A 20,188-nucleotide genomic window follows, 5' to 3' on the forward strand; every position below is an offset into this window, starting at 1 on the left:
TAGCTTAGCACTATGATCATTTAGTTTATTGCTATTGCTTTCTTCATGACTTATACATGTTCCTATCACTATGATATTATGCAACTCCAGAATACCGAAGGAACACTTAATGTGCTATCAAACATCACAACATAACTGGATGACTATAAAGATGCTCTACATGTGTCTTCAATGGTGTTTATTGAGTTGGCATAGATCGAGATTAGGATTTGTCACTCTGTGTATCGGAGAGGTATCTTTGGACCCTCTCGGTAATGCACATCACTATAAGCCTTGCAAGCAATGTGACTAATGAGTTAGTTGCGGGATGTTGCATTACGGACGAGTAAAGAGACTTGCCGGTAACGAGATTGAACTAGGTATGATGATACCGACGGTCGAATCTCGGGCAAGTAACATACCGATGACAAAGGGAACAACGTTTGCTGTTATGCGGTTTGACCGATAAAGATCTTCGTAGAATATGTGTGAGCTAATATGAGCATCCATGTTTCGCTATTGGTTATTGACCAGAGATGAGTCTCGGTCATGTCTACATAGTTCTTAACCCGTAAAGTCCGCACGCTTAACATTTGATGACGATCGATATTATGAGTTTATGTGTTTTGATATACCGAAGGTTGTTCGGAGTTCCGGATATGATCACGGATATGACGAGGAGTCTCGAAATGGTCGGACCACACCTTCAACTCATGCAAGCTCGAAAACTTCATGCCTTTCTTCAAACTAGTAAGCATGTATGCAAATGCACGTCTCGACTAATATACAAATAGATGTGAGAATTAGCATGCATAGAAAGATATTCTGGTTGCACTAAAAATATTAAAAATCAAGAAGACATTTTCAGGTACCATAATATGCATAGAGCCAAAAATACAATATTATCTTATTATTTTCTAATATGGTTAATCAATTCACATGCAACAGCCGGAATGTTGTAGGATAGACCAAATTTTTTATTTGTGGAATTTTTATTTTGAGGGGACATGATGGAATTTGTGAATGGCGGAGCACTTCTTAGTGAGGCGCATTGTTAGGGGTTTAACCCCTCACCTGCTGGTCTTGGGCGCATAGTTTCTCAAAGAAAAATAGGCACACATTAGGACTAAGTTTTCAATCTCCGCGCGGCAACCAGGGCTTCACCGAAGAAGCACCCCCAGGGCCTGATCGAAGGACTCTTCTATGGCAGCCTAGCCTAAAGTTTTATAATTTTTGGCTCGTCCGTCTTTTGTTTATATGCTTTCGGTTCTTCAGCCAGTTCGACACGCTCGCGTAGCTTGTCGCTGACCTCTTTGTACTACTCCCACAAAAGCAGGACCAACCTCTTAACGTTGTCCCCAATAGAGGTGTCACGATGCACGTCTTTCCTAACATGTGAGACAACACATAAATAGATTTAGCAGGACATAATAGAACAATCCACTTGCGAAATGAAATGTATGTAGTTGAAGAGCCACCGTTTAAATCACATCACGTCGGGCCATCAGAGGGTGTCGGGCAATGTTCGAATGTGAGTGTGCATGCGTCCGTCCCAAGAAGGGACCCTGATATATACATTCATAGATACTTGAAATAGCGGCAAGAAATATTAGATGTATAATAAAATCAAAGTAATAAACTTACTCCATGTATGATCAACCTCCATGTCAGAGGCCTCAAAAACAACATTGGTGTACTCTGCTTGTTGGAGATGTTCCTCGTATAAATTAAGTGTCTTTCCAAAAATTCTGGTACAAATTATATTGTAATTGCTAGCAGCTATTGCTATTTCTCTCATGCCATCTACGACATAGCAAACTATCTGAAGAGGCTCGACATACATGACCACGCCCGAGACATCTAAAAAAAGGGTAGTCAGTTTGATTGATCGTTAGTTCAAGATAATGCTTAGAGCAAGAATGCAAATTAAATTAGAAATAATACTGATGAGCGAGGCACTGTCTAATCAAAAACATCCATCTACATTAATAATGTGGACAAAAGATTTTTTAGCAAGTTGATCGGAATCATGCTCTACACACCTACAACTAAATGAGTGCACGTTCAGTGACCAAATGATGAAAGATCCAGAACAGGGTCTCGTGTGACATTATCCCTGAACCGTAGGCGCTGTGAGTAGATCATAGTGGAGATAAATGGAGCCGGGGGTGATCCCCTGTTTATCAAAAAAAATCATAGTGGAGAAGGTGTCTTCGTGCTTGATGGTAGCGATGCACTCGCCCTACAATTTTTGCTGTTTTATATACGTAGGTGACAGGCTATGATCAATCCTCGGAGCGACCGGACTCGCGCTATAAGTTTGGAAGTGTGGACTCACGCTACAGTTTTGGACCATGCACAATGTCAACATCCAAGAAAATAGCTCTTTCTTTCAGATAAGGGGCGAGAAGGCACTGATCAGCCGCCGCTCTAGCTAATTCCACGGACGCCCCTCATCTCAAAGAAAGAGCTACTTTCTTGGATGTTGATGTTGTTCATGGTCCAAAACTGTAACGCCAGTCCACGCTCCCAAACTTATAGTGCGAGTTCGTCGATCAAAGGATTGATCATAGCCTGTCACCTACATCTATAAAACAAAAAAAATGTAGTGTGAGTTTATCACTACCATCAAGCATGAATACACCTTCCCCACTACGATCTGCTCACAACGCCTACGGTTCAAAGGTAATATTGCACGAGATCGTGTTATGGGTCTTTTCAGCATTTGGTCACTGAACGTACAATGAACATACAATCATTTAGTTGTAGGTGTGTAGAGCATGATTCCAATCAACTTGCTTAAAAATATTTTGTTCACATTATTAATGCAGATGGATGTATTTGATCTAGACAATGGCTCGCTCACCGGTATTATTTCTAATAATTAGCAATCTTGCTCTAAACATTATCTTGAGGTAACGATCAATCAAAACAACTTCCTTTTTGTAGATATCTTGGGCATGGTCATGTATGTCGGGCCTTTTCAGATAGATTGCTATGCCGTAGATGGCATGAGAGAAATATCAATAGTTGCTAACAATTACAATATAATATTTCCCAGAATTTTTGGAAAGACACTTAATTTATACAAGGAAGATCTCCAACAAGCAGAGTACAACAATGCTATTCTTGAGGCTTCCGACATGGAGGTTAATCATACATCGAGTAAGTTTATTACTTTGATTTTATTATGCATATGATTTTTCTTGTCGCTATATTAAGTATCTATGAATGTATATGTCAGGGTCCCTTCTTGGGACGGACACATCCACTCATATTCGAACACTGCCCGACACCCTCTGATGGCCCGATGTGCCGTGATTTAGACAGTAACTCTTCAGCTACATACATTTTATTTTGCAAGTGCATTGTTCTCTTATGTCCCACTAAATCTATTTATGTTTGTCTCACATGTTAGGAAGGACGTGCTTTATGACACCTCTATTGGGGACAACATTAAGAGATTGGTGTTGCTTTAGTGGGCGCAGTACAAAGAGGTCAACGACAAGCTACACGAGCTCATCGAACAGACTAAAGAACCGCAAACAAATAAACAGAAGATGGACGACCAAAAATTATAAAACTTCAGGCAAGGCTGCCACAACAACATAGCTGGTCCCAAGCCCGGGTAAAGGAGGAGGGTTGTGATAGGCTTGGCGATCCAACGTAAAAACTTAGCCGCTCTTATGGAGATCAAACCCAAAATATTTTTGTTGGGGCGTAACCCTCTCAGCAGCGCGCCACATCGGAACCTAGGTGTGGTGCTAAATAGGCAAGGGCTGGGCCGTCACCACCCCCCCGGTGGCGCGCCGTATCTTCATCTGATACAGTGGGAAGTGAGCGAGGACCAGGTCGTCGCATCCTTAGTGGCGCGCTACATCGGCGCCCGGATATAGTGGAAAATGAGCAAGGGTCTTCGCATTTGACTCGACGAGTGCGAAGGGTAAGGAAGCTAGCCGAGCCTACGAGGATCCGCTTAGGTAGCTGGAACGTAGGGTCTCTGACGGGGAAGCTTAGATAGCTAGTTGATGCATCTGTGAGGAGAGGTGTGATATCCTTTGCGTCCAAGAAACCAAATGAAGGGAACAGAAGGCGAAGGAGGTGGAGGATACCGGCTTCAAGTTGTGGTACACGGGGATGGCTGCAAACAGAAATGGCGTAAGCATCTTGATCAACAAGAGCCTCAAGTATGGAGTGGTAGATGTCAAGAGACATGGGGACAGGATTATCCTGGTCGAGCTAGTAGTTGGGACTTAGTTCTCAATGTTATCAGTGTGTTTGCCCCGAAAGTAGGCCACAATAAGAACACTAAGAGGGAGTTCTAGGAAGGTCTGGAGGACTTGGTTAGGAGTGTACCGATTGGCGAGAAGCTCTTCATAGAAGGAGACCAAGATAACCACGTGGGTACATCTAACACAAGTTTTGAAGGGGTGCATGGGGACTTTGGCTATGGCATCAGAAATCAAGAAGAAGATTTCTCAAGCTTTGCTCTAGCCTACGACATGATCATAGGTAACACCCTCTTTAAAAAGAGAGAATCACATCTAGTGACTTTTAGTAGTGGTTAACACTCTAGCCAGATTGATTTCATCCTCTCGAGAAGATAAGATATGCGTGTGTGCCTATATTGTAAGGTGATACCTCGAGAGAGTGTTGTCCCTCAACATAAGCTGGTAGTTGTCAACTTTCGCTTTCAGATTTGTGTCCAGCGGGATAAGCGTGTCAAAGTCGCTAGAATGAAGTGGTGAAAGCTCAAGGGGGAGGTAGCTTAGATGTTCAAGGAGAGGGTCATTAAGGAGGGCCCTCGGGAGGAAGGAGGGGATGCAGACAATATGTGGACGAAGATGGTGACTTGCATTTATAAGGTGGCCTCGGAGGAGTTTGGAGTGTCCACGGGAAGTAGAAGCGAAGCTAAGGATACCTGGTGGTGGAATGATGATGTCCAGAAGGCTATTAAGGAGAAGAAAAATTGTTTCAGATGCCTATACCTGGATAGGAGTGCAGACAACATAGAGAAGTACAAGATGATGAAGAAGGCCCCAAAGCGATCTGTCAGTGAAGTGAGGGGTCGGGCGTATGAAGAGCTCTACCAGCGGTTAGGCACGAAGGAAGGCGAAAGGGACATCTATAAGATGGCCAAGATCCGAGATCGGAAAACGGGGGATGTTGACCAAGTCAAATGCATCAAGGACGAAGCAGACAAACTCCTGGTGAAGAACGAGGAGATTGAGCATAAATGACGGGAGAACTTCGACAAGCTGTTCAATGGGGAGAATGAGAGTTCTACCATTAAACTGGACGACTCATTTGATGATACCAACACGTGTTTTGTGCGGCAAATCTAGGAGTTTGAGGTCAAGGAAGCTTTAAAAAGGATGAAAGGAGGCAAAGCGATGGGCCCTGATTGTATCCCATTGAGGTGTGGAAAGGCCTCGGGGACATAGCGGTAGTATGGCTAACCAATCTTTTCAACCTCATTTTTCTGACAAACAAAATGCCACAAGAATGGAGACGGAGTATATTAGTACCAATCTTCAAGAACAAGGGGAGCGCTCAGAGTTGTACTAATTACTGTGGAATTAAGCTAATGAGTCATACAATAAAGCTATGGGAGACAGTCACTGAGAACCGCTTAACAAGAATGACAAGTGTGGTATGAAAACGTATGGAGAGATACAAGGAGCAAAAGAAGGACCTGCATATGGTGTTCATTGACTTGGAGAAGGCCAATGGTAAGATACCGTGGAATGTCATGTGGTGGGCCTTGGAGAAACACAAAGTCCCAGCAAAGTACATTACCCTCATCAAGGACATGTACGATAATGTTGAGACAAGTGTTCGAACAAGTGATGGAGACACTTGACTTCCCAATTAAGATAGGACTGCATCAGGGGTCAGCTTTGAGCCCTTATCTTTTTTGCTTTGGTGATAGATGAGGTCACAAGGGATATACAAGGATATATCCCATGGTGTATGCTCTTTGCGGATGATGTGGTGCCAGTTGACGATAGTCGTACGAGGATCAATAGAAAGTTAGAGTTATGGAGACAAACCTTGGAATCGAAAGATTTTAGGCTTAGTAGAACTAAAACTGAGTACATGAGGTGCGGCTTCAGTACTACTAGGCACGAGCAGGAGGAGGTTAGCCTTGATGGGAAGGTAGTGCCTTAGAAGGACTCATTTCAATATTTGGGGTCGATGCTGCAGAAGGATGAGGGTATTAATGAAGATGTGAACCATCAAATTAAAGCCAGATGAATGAAGTAGCGCCAAGCGTCTGGCATTCTTTGTGACGAGAGAGTGCCACAAAAACTAAAACACAAGTTCTAAAGGACCGCGGATCAACCCGCAATGTTGTATGGCGCTGAGTGTTGACCGACTAAAAGACGACATGTTCAACAGTTAGGGGTGGGAGAGATGCGCATGTTGAGATGGATGTGTGGCCACACGAGGAAGAATCGAGTCTGGAATAATGATATACGAGATAGATTTGGGGTAACACCAATTAAAGAGAAGCTTGTCTAACATCATCTGAGATGGTTTGGACATATTCAGCGCAGGCCTCCAGAAGCTTCGGTACATAGCGAGGGCTGAAGCGTGCGAATAATGTAAAAAGAGGATGGGTAGATCGTTTTTGACATGGAAGGAGTCTGTAAAGAGAGATCTGAAGGATTGGAGTATCATCAAAGAACTAGCCATGTACGGGATCATGAGTTGGTCGCGGGATCACCTCTAGCCTACCCCAACTTGTTTGGACTAAAGACTTTGTTGTTGTTGTTGCCACAGAAGGGTCCTTCTTCAATCAAGCCCTGGGTGCTGAAGAGTACTTCTTCGGTGAAGCCCTGGTTGCCGCGCGGAGCTTGAAAACTTAGTCATACTGTGTGCCGATCTTTTTTTTTTTTAGAAACTATGCGCCCAAGACCAGCAGGTGAGGGGTTAATCCCCTAACAACGCGCCTCATTGATAAGTGCTCTGCCGTTCACAAATCCCATCATGTTCCCTTTAAATAAAAATTCCACAAATGAAAAATCCGGTCTACCCTACAATATTCCGGCTGTTGCATGTGAATTGATTTGCCGTATTAGAAAATACTAAGATAATTTTTATTTTTGGCTCTATGCATATGATGCTACCTGAAAATGTCTTCTTGATTTGTAATATTTTTTAGTGCAACCAAAATATCTTTGTATGCATGTTAATTCTCACATATATTTGTATATTAGTCGAGACGTGCATTTGCACGTGCACGCTTGCTAGTGCCATATATGCCAGAAGATGCTACAATTGAGAATGAAAAAAAAATGTTTTTCTGCAGCTAAACCAATGATGAATAAGACCATAGTTTACTGCAACATACAAAGAACAACCTTTTTCTGCACATGAACAGGAGAAGAAACTAAAACCGATCTCAGTGGTAAAAAACTCTTTTTCAGATTGTTGCATGCACAGTTCAGTGGTCGATCAACAAAGATGTTCACAGTAAATGAAGCAAGGTTTGATATATATCTATATTTACCATTAGAATCTTTGCTTAGATGTATTGGTAATAAAACTATAGTCTAAACTTCTGTTTTTCCTTGTTTTTCATGCCATAAGCGGTGGCCACATTTGTTTTTTTTAGATATCTGAACCCGGTAATCAAGACATACCTGAATCAGACAAACGCCTTATTCTTGAGTCAAATATGTGCGCCTTCTGTATGTCTTGAAGATTAGGCTGCAGATAAAGCATTGAGAGATAGCAGTGGATGTCAGCGACAATGTGGCACTAACTGGTGCTTTGGTAAGCGACAATGTGGCACTAACTGGTGCTTTGGTAAGCGACAATGTAAAGAAATACTGAAATACACATGCAGTACAAACTTTGGTAAGAGTAAGACCTCCTGCAGTCCGTGCTCCAATACATATGTTTGCATATCAGTTTTAACTATGGCACTCTATGAAGTAAGCTTATAACTGACAGTAGATGACACTGGTATTGAACATGGGAACAATGAAACAAAAAATTGTCGAACGAATCTGAATATCGTTCATCGCAAAATTTCAGAAATTTGTTATTCATCAAACACATAATGTAGAGAGCACGGACGCACACAGCGGAAGGCACACGCGGAGAGGGGAGGGATCCATACCACGAAAAACCAAAGCGAACGTCGTTCAGCTGGTCGGGGAGGCACAGGCGGAGGCGGAGGTCCGGCGGCACGTACATACACGGCGGTCCGGCGGTCCACCACTCTGCCGGCAGACGACCTCGTTCAGCTGGTCGGGGAGGCACAGGTCGAGGCGGTGGTGCCGGCGCGTGGAGCCGGAGGTCCGGCGGCGGTACAGAGGGCAGTCCTTCCGTCCGCGGGCGCCGGTCCGCCCGTCCGCGGGCGCGTCTGGAAACAGATGGCGGGGCGGCAGTGTGGAGGCGGAGGTCGTCGGACGCTTAGGCATGGAGGGGAAACAGGGGAGAGGTGGGGCGCGGTGGCTGGCGGCAAACTGGGTCCGGATGGGGGGTTTTCTTTTTGACCCCGATAACTAAGGGCATCTCCAGCCGTTGGCCCCCCCCGGACGCATAAAAATCGCTCCCTGAGGGCGATCCAGCGATACAATCGGCGCTGGGGCAGTTTTGCGCCCAGTCGTCGCCCCCAGGCGCCGAAATTGGCCCACTTTGCAGCCCAATTTCGGCGAATAAAGGGCCCATATGGACGAGAATAGGCCCATATTCGGCGTGGTTTCGCCGTGTCTCGACGTTCAATTATCAACATGATTATTTCTTATCACACATTTCATCACAGAAAAATCAAATACTTCAACAAAATAGTACAACAACAAATAGTTCAATACAAATTATATAGTTCAACAAATAAAAACTCGTATTTCATCACACGGCGTCCCCCTTGAGCCTCCATAGGTGCTCAATCAGATCTTTCTGCAGTTGATGATGCACCTGTGGGTCTCGAATCTCCTGACGCATACTGAGATAGGCAATCCAAGTTGCCGGTAGCTGGTGATCAACTTCGGCTAGAGGACCCTGCCTGTAGTATGGTTCAGTGTCAAACACTGGGTCTTCTTGCTCGCTCTCGATGATCATGTTGTGCAAGATGACACAGCAAGTCATAATCTCCCACATTTGATCTTTGGATCAGGTCTGAGCGGGGTACCGAACAACAGCGAATCGAGATTGGAGCACACCAAATGCCCGCTCGACATCCTTCCTGCAAGCCTCCTGAACTTTCGCAAACCAGGCGTTCTTGCCTCCTGCCGCAGGGTTTGAGATCGTCTTCAAAATGTCGACCATCTCGGATAGATGCCATCTGCTAGGTAGTACCCCTTGTTGTATTGGTGCCCATTGATCTTGAAGTTCACCGGAGGAGAATGGCCCTCAACGAGCTTGGCAAAAACAGGAGAGCCCTGCAGCACGTTGATGTCATTGTGAGTTCCTGGCATACCAAGGAAGGAGTGCCAAATCCAAAGGTCCTGTGTGGCTACCGCCTCAAGCACCACACTGCAACCGCCTTTGGCGCCTTTGTACATCCCCTGCCAACCAAATGGGCAATTCTTCCATTTCCAATACATACAGTCAATGCTTCCAAGCATCCCAGGAAATCCTCTTGCTGCATTCTGGGCTAGGATCCGAGCAGTGTCTTCCACATTGGGTGTTCTCAAGTATTGTGGCCCAAACACTGCCACCACTGCCCGACAGAACTTGTAGAAACACTCTATGCTGGTGGACTCGGCCATGCGCCCATAGTCGTCGAGTGAATCACTGGGAGCTCCATATGCAAGCATCCTCATCGCTGTCGTGCACTTCTGGATGGAGGTGAATCCAAGAGCGCCAGTGCAATCCATCTTGCACTTAAAGTAGTTGTCGAACTCCCGGATGGAATTCACAATCCCGAGGAAGAGCTTTTGGCTCATCCGATAACGGCGCCAAAATGTTCTCTCGCCATGAAGTGGAGCATCGGCGAAGTAGTCGGAGTAGAGCATGCAGTAGCCTTGGAGACGATACCGGTTCTTTGCTTTCATCCGCCCCGGCGCCGAGCCACCTCGCCGCGGCTTTTCATTGCTCGCCAGCGGCTGGCCGAGGGCGGCGAGCACCATGAGATGCTCTTCTTCCTGGACGTCTGCCGCGGCTTCCTCCTCCAGCAGCGCGGCGAGCTCTTCCTCCTCATCCGAGTCCATCGCCGAGGCAGGCAAAACGTCGAACACCTTGCGCTCGGTGGGCGTGTACCCGCCGTTAAACCGCGCCTCCGTGGCCGGAAACGGCGACCGGAAACGCCCATCTGCTGTGGGAGGGGCTGCCGCGGCGAAGCGCTGCTATTTTCCGGCGGTGAATGGCTATCTAGCGGAGTAGGGCGGCGGCCGTCGCCGGGATATAGCTAGTGGTGGCCGAGGGCGCGGGGGATGCGAGGCGAGTCGGGGGAAGAAAACCTTAACTTTTCCGCTGTCGGTGTGGGCCAGGCGTGCTTTTCCCTAGCGCCAGAGCCCCCAACTGCTCCCCAGCGCGCCGGGTTCGACCTGTGACCGCCGGACAAAAAAAAGGTTCGAACCGGCGATTTTCGGCGTCCTGAAGACGCGACTGGGGCGTTTTTTCGGCGCCGTCGCTGAAAAAGTGGCTTGGGGGACCCTGTTGGGGGCACGGCTGGAGATGCCCTAACAATCGTTCGGCGTGGGGTATCCCAGACCGAACCTTTTGTTCGGTAAAACAGCCCCTCCGTGACAAACCTTTCTGTTCGATCCGAAAGACCTGCTTCCTACCCACCAACGGACCAGCCCAATAGGACTAGTCCAGAAACATAACTACCTTCAAGAAGAAGAAAACAAAAGAATTACAATATTGTAGGCCTCAAAACTGCTTCTGTCCCAATAATAAAAATAGAGAAAACACAAAAAGAACCTAAAAAATGCACTGGACCAAGAAAAAGACTTACTGAAAAAATATCTAGGAACAAAACTACCATATAATTATGAAAAAGTTATATTACAGAAATTTGGCATGAATAAAAATTTCAGAGGGTAAATTAAACTAAAATTTGCCATGTGAATAAAAGTATTTTTGCCATGGCCAAAATGGAGTCATTTTTGCCATGGTAAAGTAAATTAAAAATTGCCATGGGAACACAAGTATATTTACCATGTTGCATAGTAAAAATTTGCCATATTCTGGAAAATGTAAATTTGCCATCATATTTAAACTAAAATTGCCATGCTCTTTACAATAAATTTGCCATGACAAAAATAAAGTATTTTTTGACATGTCATTAAAAGTGTGACATGGTAAAAAAATGTAGTAAATTTTGCCATGGCAAAAATGGTGTGATTTTGCCATGGAAATAAATTAAAAATTGACATGGCTACACAAGTACATTTGCCATGCTACATATTAAAAAAATCGTGTTCTGGAAATGTAAATTTGCCATCATATTTAGATTAAAATTGCCATGCTCTATACAATAAATTTGCCATTTCAAATAAATAGAGTAAAATTTGACATGTCATTAAAAGTATAGTTGCCATGGCAAGAAAAACGTAAAAGAAATCCCACTTTTGGCTGTGAATAAAGGTATTTTTGCCATGCCCCATTAATACATTTGCCGAAAACATCTTAAGTTTGTCGTGACAACTTTGCCATATTTTCGAACATATATAACTTTGTCGTGTTTTTGAACATGTCAAAGTTGCCATGGCAAGTTTGCCATGTTTTCGGATAAAAAAGTGCAATGACAAGGTTGCCATGTTTTGAACATATATAATTTTGCCGTGTTTTTTGAACATGGCAAGTTTGCCATGTTTTTAGATACTAGTAAGATGCCCGTGCTACGCTACGGAATCACAAAAAGACGCGTAAATGCACTGCTAAGAGACAACGAAAGAATGTAGTGAGGCATTGATCAAACTGATGTCATATATTCGATAGGTACACATCCAGAATAATCGAACATACAACTTCGAACAGATAAATCCCTTATTCTATGTCAAACCTTTTCTTCTCAATCTTCACCTTGCAAAAAATCATATAGCTCTCCTTACTCGGCTTTCGCATAGTCCGTCATGTCCTATATTGAGGGGGCGGAGAGCATGTGGCAAAAGCAAATACACCCATGGCTATCGTCTTTGTCTTCGTTCCCCTTCAGTTAACATGGGCTTCACCTCACACATCATTTTCCGCTAGAAATGGTGACACATTAAACACGTCACTTTGGCCAAACCTTAATATCAATAATGGAAGAACGACAATGCCACAATTTCATTGTACATCCCCAATCTGTGGAATGGAGGTATGACGATAAGTCACTTCATCCTTTGGCTTCAATCCAATAGGCTCAACACACTAGCACATATATCTTCTTTTAGTTGTTTGCTCAAAACATATGCGCCAACAATATTAGCTCTATTAAGCTCTCGCCTCATTTATCTTCTCACCTAAAAGATATTAAAGACATCAGACAATTAGTATTGCATGCCTAACAGTAAATAGTATATTTAGGAAAATTAAGAAGAAAAAATGAGCCTGTAGTATTTAGGCAAAGGATTTTTTTTACAAAAGTGTTAAACTGCAATATTTGTTTCATAAGTGGCAACAAGGACACATATTCCTTAAACTAAGACACAACTACTCACGACCACTAAGCGCTAAACATTCTAAATTACAAATTTTGTTCTAGTGGCTGCTGCCTCGCAACAATGAAATAGTATACAACATAAACAAATTGATACCATTTTTCACGGGAAAACTAAAACTGCCAAGAGACCATATAATGCAGCAAAATCTGATTTGACTGTGTCATCTCCGGCCCCGCTTCGAGCGGCCATTCTCGTCTCTGAGCATGATGGGCCAGCCCACAACATGGTGCATTTCGTCGACTATATGACACAATGAGCGTCAGGTAGAATTTCCCCTGCCATGTATCTAAACTAATTTAGATAAATGAAGATATACTTCTTTAAATTTTTTTTCTGACATTATGCTGGTTCATGTAGGTAAGAGTCTATGTCATGAATAGTGTCTTAGAAAAGAAATGCACAATTTTCCATGGGCATGGGGTTCCAAGCATACATAACTTACACAATATCAAAATTTACTTCTAGAAAATAAAAACTGATATATGAACTCGCATGAGTTTGGGATAACACATCATCAAGGAGATGGAAGGCTCATGTTGAAGTCATAAAAAATCTATCTACAAGCAACAATATGCTCATTTACCACATATCAGAAGGATATTACTAATGCTACATCTTTCATCAATTAGCACTTACAAATTGATCTCACACAATTACACTGGTATATATACATATAATTACGTATGTATATGTTTTTCTTGTAAAAAGGGTTATTTCAGATTGTGTTCAGTACACAATAATATAGTGGATTGGGAAGTTAAATTACTTGGTACAACAAAGAGAAAAAGCTTATCTCTCTTCCTTGGACACGTGACTTGCGAACTTCTCTACTTACAAATATGTTTAGCCATGCTTGATCATGCTGCTCTACACCTTGCACCAAATCATGCCAAGTACAAAAATCTGACAAATGTCACAATAGAAAACGGTCTAGATATTGAATAACAAAACTGGTACCAACCTGAAGGGATGGATTACAGTGAATTTCACTAAGGATGAACTATAAGTTTCTGCAAATAATTACGTAGAAAGTATAAATCTGCAGCTAACAAGGTACTTTACAAATCCAAAAACAATTCATTCCTAAACATTTCACAAATCACATGTTCAGGAGAGACCATAATTTCAACCATGAACTGATATGATACGGTCGCGGCCTAATCTGCCTCTCCTTGGCTCTCCCAGGTACAGTTGACGACCCGAGAGGCTGCCAGGTTTGCTCCTTGTCTTGAAGCTGCATCTTGTCTACCTCACCAAGCCCTCGCAAAGCTACGGTCCGCTCACTTGATCCGCTGTACTGTTTCTCCTGGCTTGCTCTTGTTAGGGTTTAGGGCTCTTGCGTTTCTGCTCCTCGCCGGCTTACGTTTTTTCCTCGTTAGCTTCCCTTCCTAGTGTGGCTCTGCTTGCTTGCATTAGTTAGGATCTGTTCATCTTTGCATTAGCTAGGTCTGTTCATCTTTGCCCGAATGTCTAGCGCATCTTAGGGTTCTTGATCCTCTCTCTGTTTGATCCTTGCGCTAGTTCTCTAACTCCTGCGCTGCCTTGGGCGCACCGGTGCTCGCTGTGCAAGCGCCATGGAGCCGCCTGACGAAGAGGGGGTCAGGTTTGAAAGCTGCATGCTCGAACGATACGGCTGCGGCACCGTCTCGGTGATCGCCGGACCCCGGCGGGCCACCGTTCTTTGGGCTGAGGTGCTGACCGTTGGGGTTTTCTGCACACCGGCGTTCGTCGCTCGTCTGCTGCACCACTGGTTCGGCGGCAAACCGGCCGGCTTCTGGGTGCGGCTGTTGACCGTTGGTCTGTTTGAATTTCAAGTTGCGCACGCCGACATTGCATGGGAGATCGTTCGTAGGCGAGTCTGGCTATGGGGAGCGTTTGACATGTCCTTCTCCGTAACGGACGGACCGCCCTCTGGCTGCCAGGGACCGTCATGTAGCATTCTTCCTAGTCGTGCACGGCCACCCCTCCCATCGCTGCTTGGCCCCCACCCATGCACCATGCAATGCTCTCCTGCCTCGTCACGCGATGAGCCGGATCCCTCTATTCCGGTTTTCCCGTGGCATGTTGTAGTGGAGCATGCATGGCTGCATGCCCAACACGGCCGTAATCATGCCAATCCCTTGGACCCGCTGACAGCTGCGCATGCACGCCAATCCGATCGCTCCCCCCTCCAGCACGCGGAGAGATTACATCCGCTTAGCCGGGGATCTGCTGACGCTGGATGCGAGAACCAACCTAATGACACACCTGTTCTCCGTCATAATTCCTACCTGCACGCCCTGCTGTCAAACCTGCTTCCTCGGAATCAGGCGATCTCTGCACGACGCATTGCGCCCAATGTAGTAAAGGGCCTTTCAAAGCCTAAAGATTTACATCATAGATGTTTCCAATGTTTGTCGCTCGATCACCGCAGAAAGGATTGCCGTGACCCTGTAGTGTGCTGGTCTTGCCGTCAGGTGGGCCATATCTCCTCCCAATGCAATCCATCACACGGTTCTGCTCCTCCACCTTCTGCTTCCGCGACTACTTATAGCGGTACGGAGCGGACACCCTTCTCCAACAACGCACTAGTCATCCCGTCCACCTCCAATGCTCTAACTCCTCTGCACCCACAGCCTGCACCCCTCTCCCTTCCTCCTGCATGCCCCTAGCCCCCCGCACCTGCTTCCTGCACCTCCTTCCCCCATGGAGCCTGTCATCCGAGGTCGTCCAACCTCCCTTGACGTTCACTACCCTCTACTTCCTGACCAAAATGCACTTGTTTGCCTCGTCAACATCACCCCCCGATGCCTGGCTTCCTCCCCTGGCTCAAGCGCATCTTCAGGGAGCGGCTCGGCATCACGGCCATCCGCTATGCTGGGAGCGCTCTAGGCACTGTTTATGCAGTTTTCGTTAGGGAGGAGGAGCAGGCTGCGGCCGTGCGAGCGAGTCCTATCGAGACCGACACTCGTAGGATCGACATCCTGCCGCACAACACCGGCGACAATGCCTTTTCCTTCGCCTTCCGCCACATTGTCAGCCTATCCCTCGAGAAGATGCCTCTCGAGCTCTGGGATCGCCGTGGAGTGATGGCTAGTATTGCCAGCTTCGCCAGCCTGCTAGGGCTGGGGCACGCATGCCTCCATGGGAACGACTTCTCATGCATCCTTGTCCTCGCCAAAGTAGAAGCCCTGCAGCATATCGCCCCCACCTTGCCTTCCACCGCATAGACGGCGCCGGCATCTACGCCGACGTCCTCATCAATGAAGTCTGGGACATGGCACGCACGCTAGGCGCCCCCTCCTCCCCACCAAACCCTAACCATAACCTCCCCCCTGAGAATGGTGACCATGCTCCAACTCGTGGCCTGTGACGTGGGCATGCAAACCCGCGCGCCACACGAGTGGTCCATGAGAGCATGGCCGACCGAGCGTTCCACGCTTTCCAGTACCCGGGCTATGCCACCTTTGGTGACTCCATCGCCATGCTCAAGTTAGCTGCCAAGCCTAGACTCAGCAAGTGCGACACCTTCGCCATCCCCACCATCCAAGAGATAGCCCATGAGGACGATGCTCGTCTTTGCCTCAAGCCCGAGCTCATAGCTACCGAGGTCAGACGACCCCATGCTGAGGTGGCCTTTGACCTTGACATGCTGATCTTCACATTCTCCGTCAAGCTGAGCAACTGTCGGGCCACCTCAGGGGTGGTGATCATCGGGCCGGCAAGTGACAGAGCCATTTCATCTGCTTTGACCTCACGGTCGGCTCTATCGAGAACCACACTTGTCGGTCCATCCTATTCAAGCTCTGGCCCAAAACCTTATCAGGGGAATTCTGTTCCCGCACCCCACCTCTCCTACCAGCTATCGAGTGAAAGCACCCGCCAAAGCCGTTCGTCCCCAGTTCTCTAATCCCAGATGTTGGTCCTCTCCTGTCATTGGCAGGCAAGTCTCCTTTCCCAGCCACCAAGTCGCCCCTAGCCCAGATCCGGATTCAGGCCCACCAGGTGCTTACTGCACGGCCCATCTGCACGCGGCCCATCCGCCCTGTGCTTGGCCCTTTTGTTGGGCTGCACATGCTGGGCTTCCTCTCTCCAGTGGCCTGCACTGATATGCAGCACGGCGCCTGTGCTATCCTACCTGTCGAGATAGCCACAAGATTCTGCTCCTGCAGAGCACCACAGCCCGAGCCCTCCGCCGCCGACCGGAGGCCAACCCCACCGACTACGCAGCTGTTACAATCGGTGACTATCACCATCTGCGACGGCCTCTCCGTCGTGGAAGCGCCGCCACAGCCGCCCGCAGAGCAGTAGCTGCCGACCGAGCCGCAGCCGCCCGCCGTGCTGCCGGCAACGGACGGGGGCGCCAGGTGTGGCGGATCCGGCCCTGCGTGCCTCGCCCCGCCGCTGCTCACACATCTAGCAGCTGTATGACGGGGCGCGCGTGGACCCTATCAAGCGTGCATCCAAGCGCAAGGCCTCTGCCAGCCCTTCGGGGAGCGAGGTGAGCGGTCGCTGCTCGACAGGCAAGAAGAAGAGCAAGAACCTGACAGCGGCTTCGATCGTCGGGCTGCCCCTCGAGAGCACTCCAAGGCCGATCACGAGGGGCAAGGCCGAGCTGCTTGCGCGTTGCTGCGACCTGAACTTCAGCGACATCACAGCGGGCGCAGGGCCATCCTCCCCTACTTCATCTGAGTCCTCCAGGTCTACCCATGGCTAAACAGACAGTTGACTACTGGAACTACAAGGATCGTTCCCCCTCCATGTTTCCTTTTCCTATTTGGTGTCCGTTTACTCTAGTAGCTCTGCATCCTAGTTTGTGGCCCGATGGGCATTGTATCTGCATTGTGTTTCATATTTCCCTTTCCTGTTATTCCGCATGCCAAACCTTGTACGCTCGCCAGAGCCTATGCTTAATAAAATGTCAGTCTTTAGCTTATCTTGTTGCTCATCTTCTTTTACTGCCTGGAGCCACACACATAACTTAATGCGGATCGCTTGTTGGAATGTTAGAGGGCTTGGTGATACTGACAAATGTACGCTGGTCAAGGATGCACTCCTGCCCAGTCGATTGAATGTCCTCTGTTTGCAGGAGACCAAGCTGCAGGAGATTGACGCGATGAAGGCAACCTCTTTCCTCCCCTCCAACCACAAATCTTTCATTCACATGCCAGCTTCTGGAACCTCAGGAGGCTTGCTAGTTGCCTCGGAGGAGAATGTTTCCAGGGCCACTGAGATTAGGAGACACATATTTTGCATCACTGCACACTTCCAGTCCAGAAGCAACAATGACAGCTTCACTCTGTCTACCGTTTACGCACCGCGCCAGGAGAATGAGCGAGAAGATTTCTTCACAGTCATAGATCAAGTTGCAGCGCAAGTGCAGGGACCATGGATCATGCTTGGTGACTTCAACATGTACCGGTTTGCACACGAAAAATCATAGGGAAGGAAGAACTGGGTGCTGATGGACCTGTTTAATTCATGGATCAGAGAGAGAGCTCTTGACGAATAAAGGTGGCGAACAGATCTTTCACTTGGTCGAACAAAAGAGAACAACCAACTCTGATAAAGATGGATAGAGTGCTGGCAAACGCCGATTGGAACCTGGGCTTTCTGAACACCACCGCATCTGCCCTGACAGCAAAAACTTCAGATCACGTCCTGACATGTGTGGAATGCTCAATGGATACACCCAGGAGCTCTCTTTTCCGCTTTGAGAACTATTGGCTGCAGCTCCCGAAAACTATAGACATGATCAATGACAGTTGGAGCAGGGGCTCCAGGCCGTTCGCCACAGTAACATCGCTCCTTAGTTTCAAGCTAAGAAGGACCAGAGCAGCCCTAAGGAAACGGGAGCGTAGCCAAACACCTCTGCGTCTCACATTGGAAAACTACAAACATGTTCACTACAAAAAAAAGACACATCCGTGACATTTTGGGACGAACGAATTTTTTCTGTCATACATATGACTTCTATGATGATAATTGTGACAAAACCCGGTATCATCATAGATGTGGTGGGCTCCTACTTCTATGACAAAAAATCATGACAGAAAATGGGCTTTTCATCCTGGGCGGGCCGGAGACGCAGCTGCATGACATTCTTTGGGCCGTCCATGACGGAAAAACCGTGGTAGAAGCGAGGGGGAGGAAAATTTCGGGGAGTTCCCGGTTATGGTGGGAGGTCGGGGGCCGAGCGATGCGCGTTTCTCTCGTACACGTACGCGCATGTGTGCGAGGCGTTGGCTCTAACTGAACCCGAGCGAGGCGTTGGGCTCTAACTGAACCCGAGCGATTGCACTGTAGGCTACGCGTTACTAAACCCGAGTGATCGATCGATGGCTGTTAACTGAACCGATTGAGCGATTCCTTTGCTACTGCTGCTAACTGAAGCCGATCAATGCTGCCTCTGGGATGAACAGTGAGCGGCGGCGTTGCCTCTGGATGAACAGGACCTCGTGGTGTGGTGGAGGGCTGGATGAACAGTAGACGGTGGAGGGGTGCCCATGGAGGGGTGGTTGAACAGGACCCCATGGTGTGGAGGGCTGGATGAATAGTAGACAGTGGAGGGGTGGTTGAACAGTAGCTGGTGGAGTAGCGCGCGATGGAGACTGGATGAACAGGAGCCCGTGGAGGCTGGAGGAGGTCGACGGTGGAGATGAACAGTACCCCGTGGAGTCCCGTTTTGCGGTACGCCACACCCCTTCCGATGAACAGGACCCTCGTTTCAACCGTAGCGCTCCAACACAAGTCCGTTTCGTCCGTTTTGCGATACGCCACACCCCTCCCGATCAACAGGACCCCTGTTTCGACCGTAGGAGGTCCGTTTCCTCCGTTTTGTGGTACGCCACACCCCTCCCGATCAACAGGACCCCCGTTTTGACCGTAGGAGGTCAGTTTCCTCCATTTTGCGATACACCAGACCCCTCCCGATCAACATGACCCCGTTCCGAACGTAGGAGGTCCGTTTCCTCCGTTGTGCGGTATGCCAGGCCTCGTTTCCATCTCCTGTTCCGTCCAAGCCCTCCCGATGAACACGACCACGCATTCCGTTCCGACCCAGGTGGTTGGCTCCCACGCGTTTCATTGTCTCCCGATGAACAGGACGCATTCCGTTGCCTCCCCATGAACACTACGCATTCCGTTGCCTCCCCATGAACACGATGACGACGCTGTTTCTCCGTTCCGACCCAGCCATGTACACGAGCCCTGGCAGTACGTATGCGCGAGTAGGCGTTCGAGACCCTGCCCGTATGTGCACATACGTAGCCGTATTTTCTTTCTTGCACCCTGGCCGCTGTACGTACGTGTACATGCTACGTGCGCGCCTCCACTACAACACGTACGCGCCTCTACTACGACACATGCGCGCCTCTACATCCACCAGTATATATGTACATACATGTTCGCGACCAGAATGACAACGCTACGTACGCTTCGACTAGGTGGGTCCCGACTGTCAAGCACTTCCTTGCGTGCGAAGATGTAGCTGGTGTGTCCCAGCAGTCAGGGGGGCGAATCGTTTTTTTTGCCCGGACGCACTTCCTTGCGTGCGAAGATGTAGCTGGTGGGTCCCAGCAGTCAGGAGGGTGAATCGTTTTTTTTGCCCGGACGCACTTCCT

General features: G+C 47.6%; 1 protein-coding gene and 1 long non-coding RNA gene across 2 annotated transcripts; one reads left to right on the plus strand and one right to left on the minus strand.

Annotated features, from left to right (window-relative positions):
* The first annotated feature begins 1,854 nt into the window (after positions 1-1,854).
* LOC147960644 (uncharacterized) lies at positions 1,855-3,458 on the plus strand. Its single transcript, XM_087533461.1, has 2 exons — positions 1,855-3,171; positions 3,310-3,458. Exons 1-2 carry the CDS (start codon positions 2,940-2,942, stop codon positions 3,456-3,458), a joined length of 381 nt encoding a protein of 126 aa, XP_087389587.1. The 5' UTR covers positions 1,855-2,939.
* A 3,929-nt stretch (positions 3,459-7,387) lies between these two features.
* On the minus strand, positions 7,388-8,456 carry LOC147960645 (uncharacterized). The gene is made up of 2 exons (XR_015611720.1): positions 8,111-8,456; positions 7,388-7,695 (listed from the first exon to the last, which is right to left on the minus strand). It is a non-coding gene; the product is annotated as an uncharacterized LOC147960645 (long non-coding RNA).
* Positions 8,457-20,188: the final 11,732 nt, after the last annotated feature.

Source organism: Triticum urartu, chromosome 7A (genome assembly GCF_056163025.1).
Source record: "Triticum urartu cultivar PI428250 chromosome 7A, HENAU_Tu73, whole genome shotgun sequence".
In the NCBI taxonomy this organism is placed as follows: domain Eukaryota; kingdom Viridiplantae; phylum Streptophyta; class Magnoliopsida; order Poales; family Poaceae; genus Triticum; species Triticum urartu.